Consider the following 14,830-nt stretch of genomic DNA (forward strand, 5'->3'; position numbering starts at 1 on the left):
TTATTTGAACCAGTGTGAATATCACTTTTATAAAAAATAGGTTTTGAATAACATCAATTATGGGTTATAACACTTGTTTCATGGCACCCGAGGATAGCTTAGCCCCGGCACCGACTATGGAGAAGTGCCTCATGTCACCTGCTTCAAAAACATCTGAACTTCCCCTTTAAGGACACACATAATTGAATAATTACTCGCCTGTTTGGTACAGGTGAAGACAGGTAGGAATTATTTGTCTGGGAAACATTCCCCTTGTCAGTTAAAATATCTTCAGGGGATATCACAACAGGAAACACAACATGGGCACAGTATAATCTGGATGACACCAAGTTGAAGGTATTTTAAAAGCCACAAGTATTCGAGACTGGATCCCCACTCCCACCCCACATATATGGTCCAATGTTCAGACGTGTTTCAGTTTCCCTTTGGTAGATTTTTGCTTTCATGTGTTCACGACACAGTAATAAGTCGAGCATCACAACAAGCAGCTTTGTAGAGCTGTTAGAGCCATGCCTGGACCTGCAACGTGATTGTTTCATGCATCAATGCCCAATTTCTTTTTGGCTTAAAAAGTTTTTTGTTTTTTTTAAATTTTTAATTAGAGAAGTGTTCAGTGGACCATTTGATTATGTCACGTTTGATGTGGGAGAGTTGGTGCTTGGGTCTTACTAGTGATAACACGATACTGAAACTTTTATACAATGCCTTTTGTTCCCATGAAGAAAAGTTGACCTTAAGAGCATACAATTGATTTTGATTGATTCAAATATAAATAACAAGGCTATAACATGACAACGAAGACTTTTTTGGTTAGTAGCAGAGAACAGCAGAATAACTTTAGTCAACATTAACAATAACATAATAAAGCATAGCTGGTACCGGTGTATTGATACTACAGAGAAAATGAGCACTGAACTCCATCCATCCATTTTCATCCGCTTATCCGGAGCTGGGTCACAGGGGCAGCAGGCCAAGCAAAGCACCCCAGACGTCCCTCTCCCCAGCAACGCTTTCCAGCTCCTCCTGGGGGACCTCAAGGTATTTCCAGGCCAGATGAGATATGTAATACCTCCAGTGTGTTCTGGGGAGGCATCCTGATCAGATGCCCGAACCACCTCAACTGACCCCTTTTGACGGGAAGGAGCAGCGGCTCTACTCCGAGCTCCCTTCAGATGTCCGAGCTCCTTACCCTATCTCTAAGGCTGAGCCCAGCCACCCATGGAGGAAACTCATTTCGGCTGCTTGTACTGCGATCTCATTCTTTCGGTCACTACTCAGAGCTCATGACCATAGGTGAGGGTTGGGATGTAGATGGACCAGTAAATCGAAAGCTTCGCTTTCCAGCTCAGCTCCCTCTTCATCAGAACGGTCTGGCGCAGCGGCGGCATCACTGCAAGAAGCCGTGCCAAACCACTGATGCATCTCACGCTCCATTCTACGTTGCTTCAAGTGAGGGAGTTCCCGAGAAGTATCTTTGGGTCCAATCCAAAATCCAATGGAAAAAACCTATAGGCTTTTTGTAGAGGGAACCAGGGTGAGGCTAACTTCCGTATTGGCAAGGGTACATAACATCATACTTTGGTGACAAACCTTTCTTTTGTCTTTGCCAGCAAACTGAACAAACAAGGCAGAACATGCAGAGTGTTTCCTTCCCCTCATCCTGCTTTGCTCAACATGCATGCTAGACAGAGAGAGTGAGGTGTGGATGCCCTCAGAGCAGACAGCTGCGGGCAGCTGGAGCAGAGAGAAATTTATCTGGGTGAACCTGCCCGGACATCCACCTGCTTGCACTACCCTGCCCTCCTCCTATAACACCTGTAGCTTGCTCTGATACTGCAGCTATCATCTTAGTGGCAAGGTGAGCTGTGGGCCACCTTAAAAAAAAAAAGAACAAAATTACCAGCCAGGTCAACTTATTAAAAGTTCTTCAGTAAAACAAGCATAGACTGAGTATCGACTGAGGCATACAATAATGTTGCCTCTCATTACTCTGTGCAGCAGATGCCATCAAACCGGTTTCAAAATAAATGTTGACGTTCTACACAACTCAAACGTCACTTAAAGAGGCTGAGCCCACTTTGATTCTGCTGCTTTGGACCTCCTACCTGCTCATATCGCCCCACCTTCCCGATCCTATAAAGGAATGAATATAGCAGATCTCTGTCTCTTCTTTGGTGGAAGGTGCATGGACTAAATCATACAGACCTACATCCTTAAGAGATCCTCTGCCAACAAAGTGTACAGGTAATCTACCTTCACAAAAGAGACCAGGATAGTCAATACAAAGTGTAGATAGACTTTTCAGTGAAGAGAATCATCTTGTGTCTTCTAGTTAAACTTCCCAAAGGAATAATATTAGTACAGTTATATATTGTGGATTTTTTAATAAGAGAAAAGGAGTATGGAGCATGCATAAAGGGGATCTTAGAGCCTGTTTATACCTGGTATTAATGAGTTCTGGGTGATCAGATCACAAGTAGACAGTTTTTTGTCTGTCTGTTCACACCTCTCCACGTGTCTGTTGTGAACATGTATGACTGGATCTTACCTCCCTGCTCTATATACAAATAAACATGAAAATCATTTAATTTGCAAAGCCCAAACATGTTGTTGCTTTTAACCGGTGGCAGGTTTGTAGCACTATTCCCACACTTAAAGCCTTAATTATTTAAAATTAATAAAATTATATTCAATTGTTAAGCTGCACGCAGTGTGGCCTGGGACACATTGGCGTTCACACAGATGAAAAATGTGGCTATATGTGGCCCAGACCACCTCTGAATGTGGGTGATCGGATCATAATGCATCTTGGTGGTCGTTTACACTAAGTGCTGTCCACTTGTGATCAGATCAGCTGCGATGCATGTTAATACTCGTTCTTTTTTCTTGATAAAAAAAATAACTGACAGATGATAATTGATATCACAAGTATTACAAGGAATGTTGTCTGTGTAGTCTTTGTCTGAAATCATCCAACTTGTTTCACCATTTGTTGTTGCATTTTCTTTATTAATTTATTGTAAACGTGTTACTTGTTGCCTACGCACGTGGCCTACGCCCCTGTGAGCATTTATACTTGTGCAGTGGTGTGTTGGATGGGTTTACCCTAATGGGCCATGCATGGGTAATGCTAAGGCTAACTGGGTACCACATGGGTATATGCTAAACATGGGGATCTTATCTGGAGCCCACTTTGGTAAAATCAACCATGTGAGCAATCGGCATGGGGCGATTATTGAACTCGTGGACAATCCCATATGGGGCCCATTCTTCAGCCTATTTACAACCCACATGAGCCCCGCATAGAAATGTTGGCTGGGAAGGGCCCTGACAAGGGCCTGACCAAGCCAGCCATTGGCCATTGCTCAATGTCGGGCTGTCGGTAAGTGTCAGTTGCCCTAGTTTTTGAGCTGTGTCCCCCACCTTTTGCACTAGTTGGCCCTTGTTGGCTGTTTTTTTTTTTTTTTATTAAGAAATGGAAGTGAGAAAAGAAAACCTCCTCCAATCATTTGGTTGTTACCGTGTTAACTGGCTAACTAGTGTCTTCAATCCGCCCTATCAGTCTTCCTGTTTCTCTTCATTGTGGTGTGTTCAAGTGCAACTTTTTGGCCGAGACATGAGGTGAAGCAACAGTGCGCCTTCGTTACCCCTAATTCCTTGATGTTTGTTTGGAGATTTGTGTTTTGTCAGTGCTCCTCTCACGGATTTGATGTGGTTGGAGCTCAGGTGGAAAACATATCAGGTACTTCCACATAATTAATGTGGCTGTAAGAGCTGAAGTCACAGGTTGTTCTAGTTACACTAGACAGAGCACCCAGAGTGAGTGGGTGGCACCTTTCTTCCAGTCTCTTATCAGGGGTGGCAGGGCCTATCCTTGGCAGCCGTCCATCTGTCTACACTTCTCTGAAAATTCTCCGAGTTGCATTTATCTCTGTTAGATTCATGTGCTGTGCTGTACTGTAAGTTGTTTCATTTTACCATCTCCTTCATGGAATACAGCTCATTTACATTCAAGTACAGTGGATGTTTTATAGTTTTACTTCTAGGACTTACGGTGTATCTTATTGTTCTTTCAGACAGTATGGCACACCATATCCACCCAATAATTGGGGATCTCTACAGACACACTGATCCCGTACCGGAGGATACACCAAAGGTCCATGGCTACGACTTCAACCAAGGAGTGGACCACCGCGCCCTGCTGCAGTCCTATCTCAACACAGGCTTCCAGGCTACTCACTTTGGCTTGGCTATCCAGGAGATCAACAACATGGTGAGACGGGTGCTACACAGGGTGAACTTAGGGAATGATGATGTTCAAATTTTTTTAGACTTTTGAAAATGTTTTTAGGACCTCTGCTGCAGGTAGCGTAATTTCTTTAGGCATTGTTATGCTTTATTTGCTGCAGTGCGTGTATGTAGAAAGAGCTCAATTAGTGATCGTTAAAAAGAACCACATATTCCCAAAATGCGCGCAAAAGTGCCCACCTGGGAGCCAAAACGTGCGCAAAAGTGCCCTCTTGGGAGCCAAAATGTGCGCTAAAGTGCCCTCTTGGGAGCCAAAATGCGCGCAAAAGTGCCCTCTTGGGAACCAAAATGCGCGCAAAAGTGCCCACCTGGGAGCCAAAACGTGCGCAAAAGTGCCCACCTGGGAGCCAAAGCGTGCGCTAAAGTGCCCTCTTGGGAGCCAAAACACATGCAAAAGTGCCTTCTTGGGAACCAAAATGCGCGCAAAAGTGCCCACCTGGGAGCCAAAACGTGCGCAAAAGTGTCCTCTTGGGAGCCAAAATGCGTGCTAAAGTGCCCTCTTGGGAGCCAAAATGCGCACTAAAGTGCCCACTTGGGAGCCAAAACATGTGCTAAAGTGCCCTCTTGGGAGCCAAAATGCATGCTAAAGTGCCCTCTTGGGAGCCAAAATGCGCGCTAAAGTGCCCTCCTGGGAGCCAAAACGTGGCGAGAACGCGCTGTATGTGCCTTTTTTTCTTTTTGCCCCTGCCCTTCAAAAAGTCTGTGCAAGCCACTGGTCTAGAGCATGGGACAGCCAGTAGGCCCTGGTCAGAAGCCCTAAGAGACTTACTGGCGATAGGAGGAGGTCACAGATGTATTCAGGTGCCTGATCATGGAGGGCTCTATATGTGAGAACAAATACTTTAAAATGAATCCTGAATCTGATAGGAAGCCAATGTAAAGAAATCAAAATGGTTGTGATGTGTGTTTTCCTGTTGGGCATGGTTACAGTATAGCAGCAGCTAAACTAAAAAAAAAAGTTTAATTTGTTGAGTGTATTTGTGTGAGCGCATCTACTTTTTTCATTATCCTGCAAAGCATTTTAAATTGATTTTTGAGATTGTGTTCTACAAAAAATCTTGAACTTTGCAATCCACTCCACACCCACAGATTGAGAGGCGTCAGCAACCGCTGAAGAGGGTGAATGGAACGGTTGAGGAAGATCCATCAACCTGCCCCTGCCTCCAGAGCTGCACCATCTTCCTCGGTTACACTTCAAATCTCATCAGCTGTGGCATCAGGGAGACTATCCGCTACCTTGTAGAGCACAAAATGGTACGGCCATTGATAAAGGTTCCCCACTGGTATGCAAACTAACGTTTTGAGGCTTAGAGTTTGCATTTTGGCCAAAGCACCATTTATGCCAGGGGGGCGATAAATTACACAGCAATAAAATGGGTTGGAGCGACTAATTTTGGTCATCAAAACTTCAAACGACGAAAAAGATCCAGTGCTCAACTTGCGGGTTGTAAAACAGTCTCTGTGAACTATGTCTTTGCTTGAAACTAGGGATTGAGACCATAAAGGCATTAGGAAAATGTTTAGTGAGGTAATAAATTAAGTATAAAGGCACTTCTGCGATGGCTTCACTTTTCAGACTTGCATGCTACATCCACTTTTTTATATGTTCTAGGGGCAGACTCTCTTCAAATACATGAAACATCAGACAGATAGAATTTTAATACAAACTAAATTCTTTCACTAATACAATATTTTTTCTTCCTCTGTGTAGGTGGATGTCTTGGTGACAACAGCTGGAGGTATAGAGGAGGATCTGATCAAGTGTTTGGGTCCGGTTTACATGGGAGAATTTACTCTGCCCGGCAAGGATCTGTATAAAAAAGGTCTTAACAGGTCAGAGAACATGTTGGATAACCAGAATGTGACACCTTGTAAATGTGGCTAAAAGAAATAAAGACAGGTTTTGGCTTTTACAGCACTACGGCTAGTGAGGCTGTACCAAGCTAATGGTAACACCAGTATGCTAACACGCTCACAATGAAAATGCTAAGATGCTGATGTTCAGCAGGTATAATGTTTATCTTCAGGCTTGTTCATGCTTCAGTATGGATGCAGACAGCTGCAGAGTTGCATGCAGACAGCGGCTGCGCATGGGCTTCTTACATGCTACAATCAGGGTCTGCATACAAAGACATAGAAACAGTAATGACCTCATGACAGCAAGGAGAAGGGCTCCTTTGTTTATTATGCCTTCGTACCAGTGACAGCCGTGGTCTGAAATCCTACACTGACGAATGACTGACGAATTATAAAGATGCGTTTCACTTTGAAATTAGCATTAGCTGTTTTGCTTTCCTAGTGCATGCATCACCAAAGTGAGTCCCATTCATCCTGAAGGGGCCATGAATGCCTCTGCCAGTGTCTTGACAATTCATCAAGTAGTTGTTCAGATATCTCAGAAGCAAAGGGGGTAGTGACTGACTAACAGACAGAATGACGTTGCCATTCACAGAGCCACACCAAAAGTAAAGGAAATAGCAAATAAACATGACTTTCTCCTGTGTGTCACTTTGGCTACAGGCAAGGGAACGTCCTGATGCCAGATGAAAACTATGCAAAATTTGACGAATGGATGGTGCCGATCCTGAAGGAGATGTTGGTGGAGCAGAGAAATCAGGTGCGTGGACTCTATTTTAAACATTTGTCAATTTGTTTTTCTAAAATGTTCTACATTTCAGTGATGTAGTTAATGTAAAACAACAGCAATAACCAAAAAAAACAACAATACTCTGAAAATGAATTATTATTTTCATGTCTAATATTTTTGCTAAACTTTTCTGTTATGCTTTTCCACTCAGGGCGTTCGCTGGACTCCATCTAAGGTGATCCAGCGGCTGGGCAAGGAGATTGACAACCCTGAATCTGTTTACTACTGGGCCTACAAGGTGAGTCGTGGTATACATCACCCTGGCTTCTTGCCTAGTGTTGTTGCTCCCTCACATTGTTTCCAACTTTTGTTTCTTTTTCTTTAACCAGGTAGTGAGGCTTATAGGTTTGTTGGAAGGGTGAATAGAGTGATAGAGAGATCATGTCTGAACCGCAGATAGTAAAAAATAAGGGACATAGCTACCATGACGTCACCTATTGGTTTGTGGACTTCCATTTTGAAGCCTCGAGTTTGGCATTTTGGTCGTCACCATCTTGTTTTTTTGAGGCCAGAGATGACCATATTTAGGCAAGAGGCTGGCCAATAACAAAAAATGTAGCTACAAATCCCTGTTAGTATGTAACGCAAGTTTTCTGGTTGAATTATAACCCAGGCCTTTTAGTGGTCTTGTGTCCTTGTCTTTGGCTAGGAAGGATGTTGTATTTCAAGACAAAAAACACTGAATCTGGGTCATGGTATTTGATGTTCTGTATATGACCACAAATAATGTAGTCTCAAACATCTAGTGACTTGTATGCCTTGATTTCTTGCTGGTCACGCAACGTTTCTCTTCCAAATATGTGTATATATCTCACCACTGATTATTGGGCCATTTGTCCTCTACACACTCACTAACAGTACACAGATTTTGGAAATTGGTCACCATTTGTCAGAGTCAGTTTGGTTAGGTAGCATTTGCAGTCTTTGGTGGTAAGCGCTGTCCTTGCATAGCTTCACCACAGATTGTATAAATAATGGACGTAGCTACCTTGACGTCACCTATTGGTTTGTGGACTCCTGTTTTGAAGCCTTGAGTTTGTCAATTTGGCCATCACTATCTTGGTTTCTTGGAGCCAGCAGTGACCAAATTGGGCAAGAGGCTGGTTCTGTGGAGGAGTGAGGGGTGGATCTGACTGCCGCACTTCCAGCATAGTGATGGGGTGTGTAGAGGGCAAATTTGCTCCCCTGATAGACAAAGGTTTTGGACAAACCATCATCAATGAATGTAGGTCTGGCCTCATGGCGTTACTGAGCACTGATCTGGTGTCTGTTTCAGAATAACATCCCAGTGTTCTGCCCTGCCCTGACAGACGGTGCTATAGGAGACCAATTCTACCTCTTCTCACAAGAGAACCCCGACATTATGTTGGATATAGTTGAAGGTAAGAATGTCCTGATCGAGTTTTTTTTGCCCCTGATCCAAGTCAAATAATATTGTGTATCGGCCGACGCCAAGTCCCAACTGATACTTGTATTTTTCTAGATAATACAGCTGCACAGTGCACACTTGAAGTACTTTAAAGTTCAAGTGTTCAAGTCAATCCAATATAAAGCCTATTCTTGATGACTGAATGGCTCTGCAATGTATTAAGAAAAAAATGTATCCAAGCTGTTCTTTTATGTCTTTTTTTTAATTATCTTTCATGTTTTTGGCCTTTTCACTGCCTCAATGGAATATCTCTCCCTTCAAGAGAGCACTTTCCACTGTTTGTTGCTTCAATGCAGCCTGTGTCTGAGTTCCCTGAATGACCTGTACTATAACAAAGGATTGGATCGGCTATTTTGAGCCATAAGCCCTGTTTCCACCCAGACGAACGGTTCAGGTCAGTTTGGTGCGCTTTTTTCTTTGTTTCTAGGTACCCCAACGGAGGAGTGACCAAGAATGGGGACAGTAGGGAACAGTTCCATTGGCACCATCCACAACTTTTCACAGTGAAAATGAAAAAAAAAAAGCGCACTGAACGGAACTGTACCAGACTTGCTCTGTGGAAACAGGGCTTATAGCTCAATATAGCCGATCCCAATAAGTTAAAAAATGCCTGTCTTATACAATGCAATTGGTTCCAGATATTTCAAAGTTGAACAACCTTGTGGCGGCTGCCAACAGCACAGGGATTATCACCCTGGGAGGAGGTGTAGCCAAACACCACATATGCAATGCCAATTCCTGGGTTAGTACTTTTTATTTCCCATTTGAAATGTATTCAGGCAAACCAAACAAATAGATTCACACACAGACACACAGAGTCATAACATCAAGTATAGTCCTTTGGTCTTTGCTTAGTTTGCTGCTTTGAAGCACTGCTTTCTCTTCTTCCAGAGGGATGGAGCTGACTATGTGGTGTACGTGAACACAGCTCAGGAGTTTGATGGTTGTGACTCAGGGGCCAGACCTGATGAGGCCGTGTCGTGGGGCAAGATCAGAGCAGAAGCTAAACCAGTGAAGGTATCTATTATATTAGTCTGACTCCCTGGATGTAGACTGCAGCTATAAGCCTGCCACTGGGCGGTTGATTTCAGCTGGCATTCTCCCTTCCTTCCGTGTCCATCTGTTTGTTACGTTTCCAAATCCCCCTTCTAGAGGGGAAACAACAGCAACCTCACAGCTAACAACTTACAAGCTGAAAATGGCAGGTTTTTACAAAGACTTGGATCGTGCAAAAAGCATGTGTGCTTTGTTCTTTCAGTGATTTGCTGTAAAGATCTACAGTGAATAAAGCAACTTGTAAATGCAGTGTGGGTTTTCTCCGGGTGCTCCAGCTTCCTCCCACAGTCCAAAGACATGCAGGTTAACTGGTGACTCTAAATTGCCCATAGGTGTGAATATGAGTGTGAATGGTTGTCTGGGTCTATGTGTCAGCCCTGTGATAGTCTGGCGACCTGTCCAGGGCGTACCCCGCCCCTCGCACAATGTCAGCGGAGATAGGCTTCAGCCACCCAACATGAATGTGATTGGTTTAAAGTAGGGATGCACCGATATGGACTTTTTCAACTGATACCGATAACTGATAATTTCACATTTTTGTATTTTAAAAAGAAGTGTATAACCTGTAGTTTATGCACATCTGAGGGTAAGAAAGACTAAGATGCAGTGAGGAAATATGGATAATTTAATATTCTATAGCCCTGACCTAACCAAATCAAACCAAACCGACATCACTACTGCTAACACACACACAAAAAAAACAAACAGTTCCGACTCTTCCATACGTGCCAATGTTAGGCTGTCGAAAACAGGGAGATTTTCTGGGGTATTGACAAATGGCCCACCCTGAAAGCCCCTGCCCCCATATCCTGTAACCCTACACTACAGCTGAACATAATGAATACAAAGTAAAATTACTTTTAATCAGTATTAGATTTGTAGTTAATGGTAAGGCAGGTGTCTCTACTTACAGAGACAAACACTGACAGCTGACGGGTTGAATATGCATCGGTAGGTCCGCGTTACATCTGGTGTATGAAATGTTTATATCATTACGCTACATTTTTATAAACACAACCAGGCACCGTCTCACCATCCCACAATAGCGATGAGCTACTGATTCACCTCACACATTAACACTCAACTCAGACAAACAAGAAGCTGTGTCTCACACACACACAGCCAGGTAGTGATTCAAGTAATTGCTAACTGAAGCATCACATGGCTAGCAGTTATTAATAAGTTTAACAACAGAGTCGAGCCTTTTAAAAGCTTGGTGTTGGATGTAAGCTGCTGCCGCTAACTAGCTCGTGCTAACACTCTGGAGACGATCCTTTAGCGCCGTGTCTAATCTGTCTTGGTGGAATGCTGTTGTCTTCCTCTGGAACTGTAAAAGACGTCCACACCGCGACTTGTTTTGCCCTCTAGACAGTGTGCTGCAGTTGTTGTTCCTCTTCTCTGTGTTTACTGGTGGCTCACAAACCAAGTTTAAAGGTAAATGTACCACCACCCACTGTGTCAGGTGTGTAGATACTGCCCTTGTTAAGTCAGTGAAAGCAGTGTGGCCTTGTATTATCGGCGCTATTTCTCGACTATGATTGAAATTATAATAATAAAGAATAATGCATAATAATCAAAACGTCCTATTATCTGCCGACAATTTATCGGCCCAATATCTATCTTGCATCCCTAGTTTAAAGAATCAGACACAGACCAGAGTGTTTTTTTTCCCCATAGCGGAAAGATAATCGGTGATTCCAGACTGTTCTCTCGCACTGACACAGTGCTGTGGAGATAGATCTGACTATGTGAGACTACTATTATACTGACATTGAATATATTGAATATTAAATACTAATATCAAGGCTGTATTGCATTAACACATCCTAAAGACGTATATTTGCAGAAAGCCTAATGAGGGCTTCTTATTTTCAAACTCATGTTGTTTTTGTGTCTTTTCAGGTGTTCGGAGATGCTACCATAATCTTCCCGTTATTGGTGGCAGAGACCTTCGCAGTTCACGCTAACACAACTACCAGCAAGGGGAAAAAATGAAATCAAGGCCTCTTCTCATCTTTTATCAATAGATGCAATACTTTTTCATTATCTCTGTCTCTTTTTTCAGACTTTTGGCTTTACAGATATCTTTGTTTCTCATGGTGAACTTCTCAACTTATCATTCCAGGAAAATACTTTTCTCTGACCTGCTTGAGGGGCAATTTCATCTGATTGCTATGGCCTGCTCAGTTGCTCAGCTGCCATTCCCATTTGTCTGGTTGCACGAGTCTTCAAAATGACCACAATTAGGAACTCCTCAAGCATGAGAAATATTTACACGCATGATAACTTTTCTTGACCTGACCTGGTTTCAGTATGTTTGAGTGCAGGCAAGTTTATGAAGTCGTTAGGTTGGCACAGTCTAATAAGCGGTGTTTTGTTGAGTTGGGTCCACGGAACAGACTAGGCTCAATAGTGTCCTGGATCCACGCTCCTCTTTACCTGCACCCATAAACTCAACACTGCCCTCCGAACCTTGCGCACACTGTTTGGCTGACATCAGTCTCTTGTGCTGCATCCTTGCTTATGGTTTTGTCTTTGATTGCATAACTATTTCTCAGTTTACACATAGTGTCGACAAGACTTAAATGGAGACCTTTGAAAACTCTGCTGTTCCTGTTGTAGTCTGAAAACTCCAGTGTTTTGGAAACAATTACCCATGTTCGCTTTCTGATTGGGTCATATCAGTCACGACGTGTCAAGCCACATTATGACAGCTATAGGTCGACATACCATTTCTGATTTAACAATCCTGTTTGAGTACTCCTTTCACATTGCCATGCCTTCATCTGGTGATGTGTAATGCTCCTGGTACTGCACTGATATGTTGCTGTATTTGCTTTGCAATGATTGCCATCTGTTTTCGGCCGCCTTGACCACCTTATACTTATGTGTCACTTTCAGTAGCAGTTCCACCTTACTGTTAGAGTAGACAATCTGCTTCCTATTTACACCGGCATGCCCAGTGTACGCAAATGGTCATGTGATATGTGTTTTCAGAAGTGTTGGCATGGATGGAGATTATTTCTGTACTGGTGCTGTAAAAGCTTGTGTGCAGAGATCGAGGGTGGATCATGGGAAGTACCACCAATTGGTCCAGGAGCTTCGCATCCATGAATGCCATTTACAGGGATATTTTAGGATGACTCGGGGGCAGTTTGACAACCTGCTGTCTATTGTTGGGCTGTATACTGTAGCTCTGGGTATCCAGCAACCATTACTACCAGTTTCTATCAGTAAACTTGTCGTGACCACTATAGAAGGTCAAATCATGCAATTGGACAATGGGAAAAATTACAATAAAAAAGAGATGATGTGGGGCGCTCTTTTGCTCCGAGGCAAGAGCAAAAACTTAATCCTTAGTTAAAACAATTTCAGAAAGGCACCTCCAGCTGTTAAAACGCTTCCCGTGTGATCAGGGCCAAAGCCATCAAGCAGTGGTAGCCAGCTGGGATTGACATAGAGGGCCAGTCTTAAATTGGTAGCTGGTAGTTGGTTGTCTCCTGGTTGGTCAGAACTGTAACCCCAGCAGGCTAGGCACAAGCCCAGGGCCCCAAGGTGTCAGCCCCCACTGCAGCTTTTACTAGTGTTATTTTTAAATCTGTTTGACAGGTCAACATGTCTTAATCCATACAGAACAGAACAGATCTTTGTGGTATACCATGCTGACTTCAATGGGTTATATATATTAAAATCCATAAACAGGCTGGCAGCACGAGGCATGACCCATCAAGTAAGGCAAGGGCTAACTTTTGAAGAATTGTTGTTTTTACTTGAATCTATCTGGTTGAAGGTGCTTATTCACATGTTGATGCTATGCTAAAAAATCAATAAAAAATGAATAGATTTGAATAGATAATGACTGTTTTTTGTGAGTGTTGGGAACTATATGCATCAAAATATCAAATGTATAAATACAGACTTAAAGTCTTTAGTTGAGGTTTAGGGGTGGGGAGGTGGGGGTAACAAGGTACATTTACTTTGGTTCTGTAGTCGAGCACAATGTGGACATTCTTTTAATGTAGTATTTCCATTTTATGGTACATTATTGTAGTGCCTGTTTCAGCATACCACAGTTCCTTAGTTTGTAAATACTCCGGTTTGACTCGTTTTTCTGTTCCTTAAGAGCCACAGTACTCACCTGAGGCAGGGAAATTTACAGTAGAATCAAAAAAAGGAAACAAAACGACAGGTCAAGTCCTTCCAAAGTTACAGCCTGTGCGGTCCACTACCGACTCAGTGTCCTACTTCTATATATTCTCACATATTACCCATCATTATACTTCAACACTTTGTGTATTCTAACACATAAATAAAGTAACATAACCTCAGTATAGTCCACTATCATACACTATTCAAAACTGTTGTGTAAATCAAAATACCATCAGAACCTATATGATACATATGTCATATCGACACAGAAATTCTTGCCAAATATTAACACGTGCTCAGTGGCTCTTATAATTATTGTACTCCATTACAGCTCAGAGAGGAATATTGTACTTTCAGCTCCAATACGTTTATTTGACACAACAGTTACAATTAACCTTTACATATAAAAACATATGTTATGCTTATATGACACAACTACTGTAATACTAATCTACCCAGTAGTGCATGAGGTATCAAAAACTGGATCTACCATATTAAAATGGTCTTATTTGCATTACAGTTTCTCTTTAGGTCTTGTTTTTGTTAGTAATAAATACAGTAAAAAAAAAAAAAGTAGTAATTTAGTACATAAAAGTATAGTAAATAAAGTAAGTAAATGAAAAAATTGCTCCCCCCAATCAGCAAATCCTTAACATGTTAAAGACGTTTTCAGTTGAGGGTATTCTGTTTCGTATTTCACATTTTGCCAGCTCTGGTATAAAAGATAATCTATTTTAAACAGGAAGGAGCAGGAACAGATGCATTTTATTAAATTAAATTAACAAGCCTCTATTTCAAAACATGGCTGCTCACATTAAAACACCGACCGGTTTCGACTCTGTGGTCTTCGTCAGGGTGGAAAAAGGGTGGACAGGAGTCAAGCAAACATTTTATAAGCTTGGTAGTGGGTGTCACCCAGTCTTGATTAATAAATGAGCACCGGTGGGTGACAGCAATGGATTATAATGAGAAGCCATTTTGAAAGTGGCATGCCTCCACAACAATAGCAAGAACAGATCACTTGTCATCTTACTGTATAATATCTGTGTGTCTGTTCCACGTTTTTCTCCTCACTGACTTGGTCAATCCATGTGAAATTTGGCACAGTGGTAGAGGGTCATGGGAGGATGCGAATGAAGCAATATTACATCAATTGGCCAAAGGGGGCGCTATAGCAACCGATTGAAATTGCAAACTTTGAATGGGCATATCTCATGCCCCGTATGTTGTAGAGACATGAA

At 42.5% G+C, this 14,830-nt stretch overlaps 1 protein-coding gene across 4 annotated transcripts; it reads left to right on the top strand.

Annotated features, from left to right (window-relative positions):
* Positions 1-750: 750 nt before the first annotated feature.
* LOC126405283 (deoxyhypusine synthase-like) lies at positions 751-13,296 on the top strand. 4 transcript variants are annotated; one of them, XM_050068944.1, is made up of 10 exons: positions 751-2,244; positions 4,081-4,273; positions 5,398-5,562; positions 6,020-6,141; positions 6,829-6,925; positions 7,107-7,193; positions 8,232-8,337; positions 9,023-9,126; positions 9,276-9,401; positions 11,343-13,296. In XM_050068944.1, exons 2-10 carry the CDS (start codon positions 4,082-4,084, stop codon positions 11,433-11,435), a joined length of 1,092 nt encoding a protein of 363 aa, XP_049924901.1. In that variant the 5' UTR covers positions 751-2,244; position 4,081; the 3' UTR covers positions 11,436-13,296. The 4 variants fall into 4 exon arrangements, with proteins under 4 accessions (XP_049924901.1, XP_049924899.1, XP_049924900.1 ...); XM_050068942.1 differs by having other exon boundaries at positions 753-2,244; positions 4,077-4,273; XM_050068943.1 differs by lacking the exon at positions 751-2,244 and adding an exon at positions 3,616-3,959 and having other exon boundaries at positions 4,077-4,273.
* Positions 13,297-14,830: the final 1,534 nt, after the last annotated feature.

Source organism: Epinephelus moara, chromosome 18, assembly GCF_006386435.1.
Source record: "Epinephelus moara isolate mb chromosome 18, YSFRI_EMoa_1.0, whole genome shotgun sequence".
NCBI classification, from domain to species: Eukaryota; Metazoa; Chordata; class Actinopteri; order Perciformes; family Serranidae; genus Epinephelus; species Epinephelus moara.

What these genes read in the sequence shown, in the direction of transcription:
- LOC126405283 (XM_050068941.1), top strand. An exon ending in TTTACTACTGGGCCTACAAG is followed by an intron (nt 7,194 to 8,231) that starts GTGAGTCGTGGT and finishes TGTCTGTTTCAG; the next exon opens with AATAACATCCCAGTGTTCTG. An exon ending in TATGTTGGATATAGTTGAAG is followed by an intron (nt 8,338 to 9,022) that starts GTAAGAATGTCC and finishes AATTGGTTCCAG; the next exon opens with ATATTTCAAAGTTGAACAAC.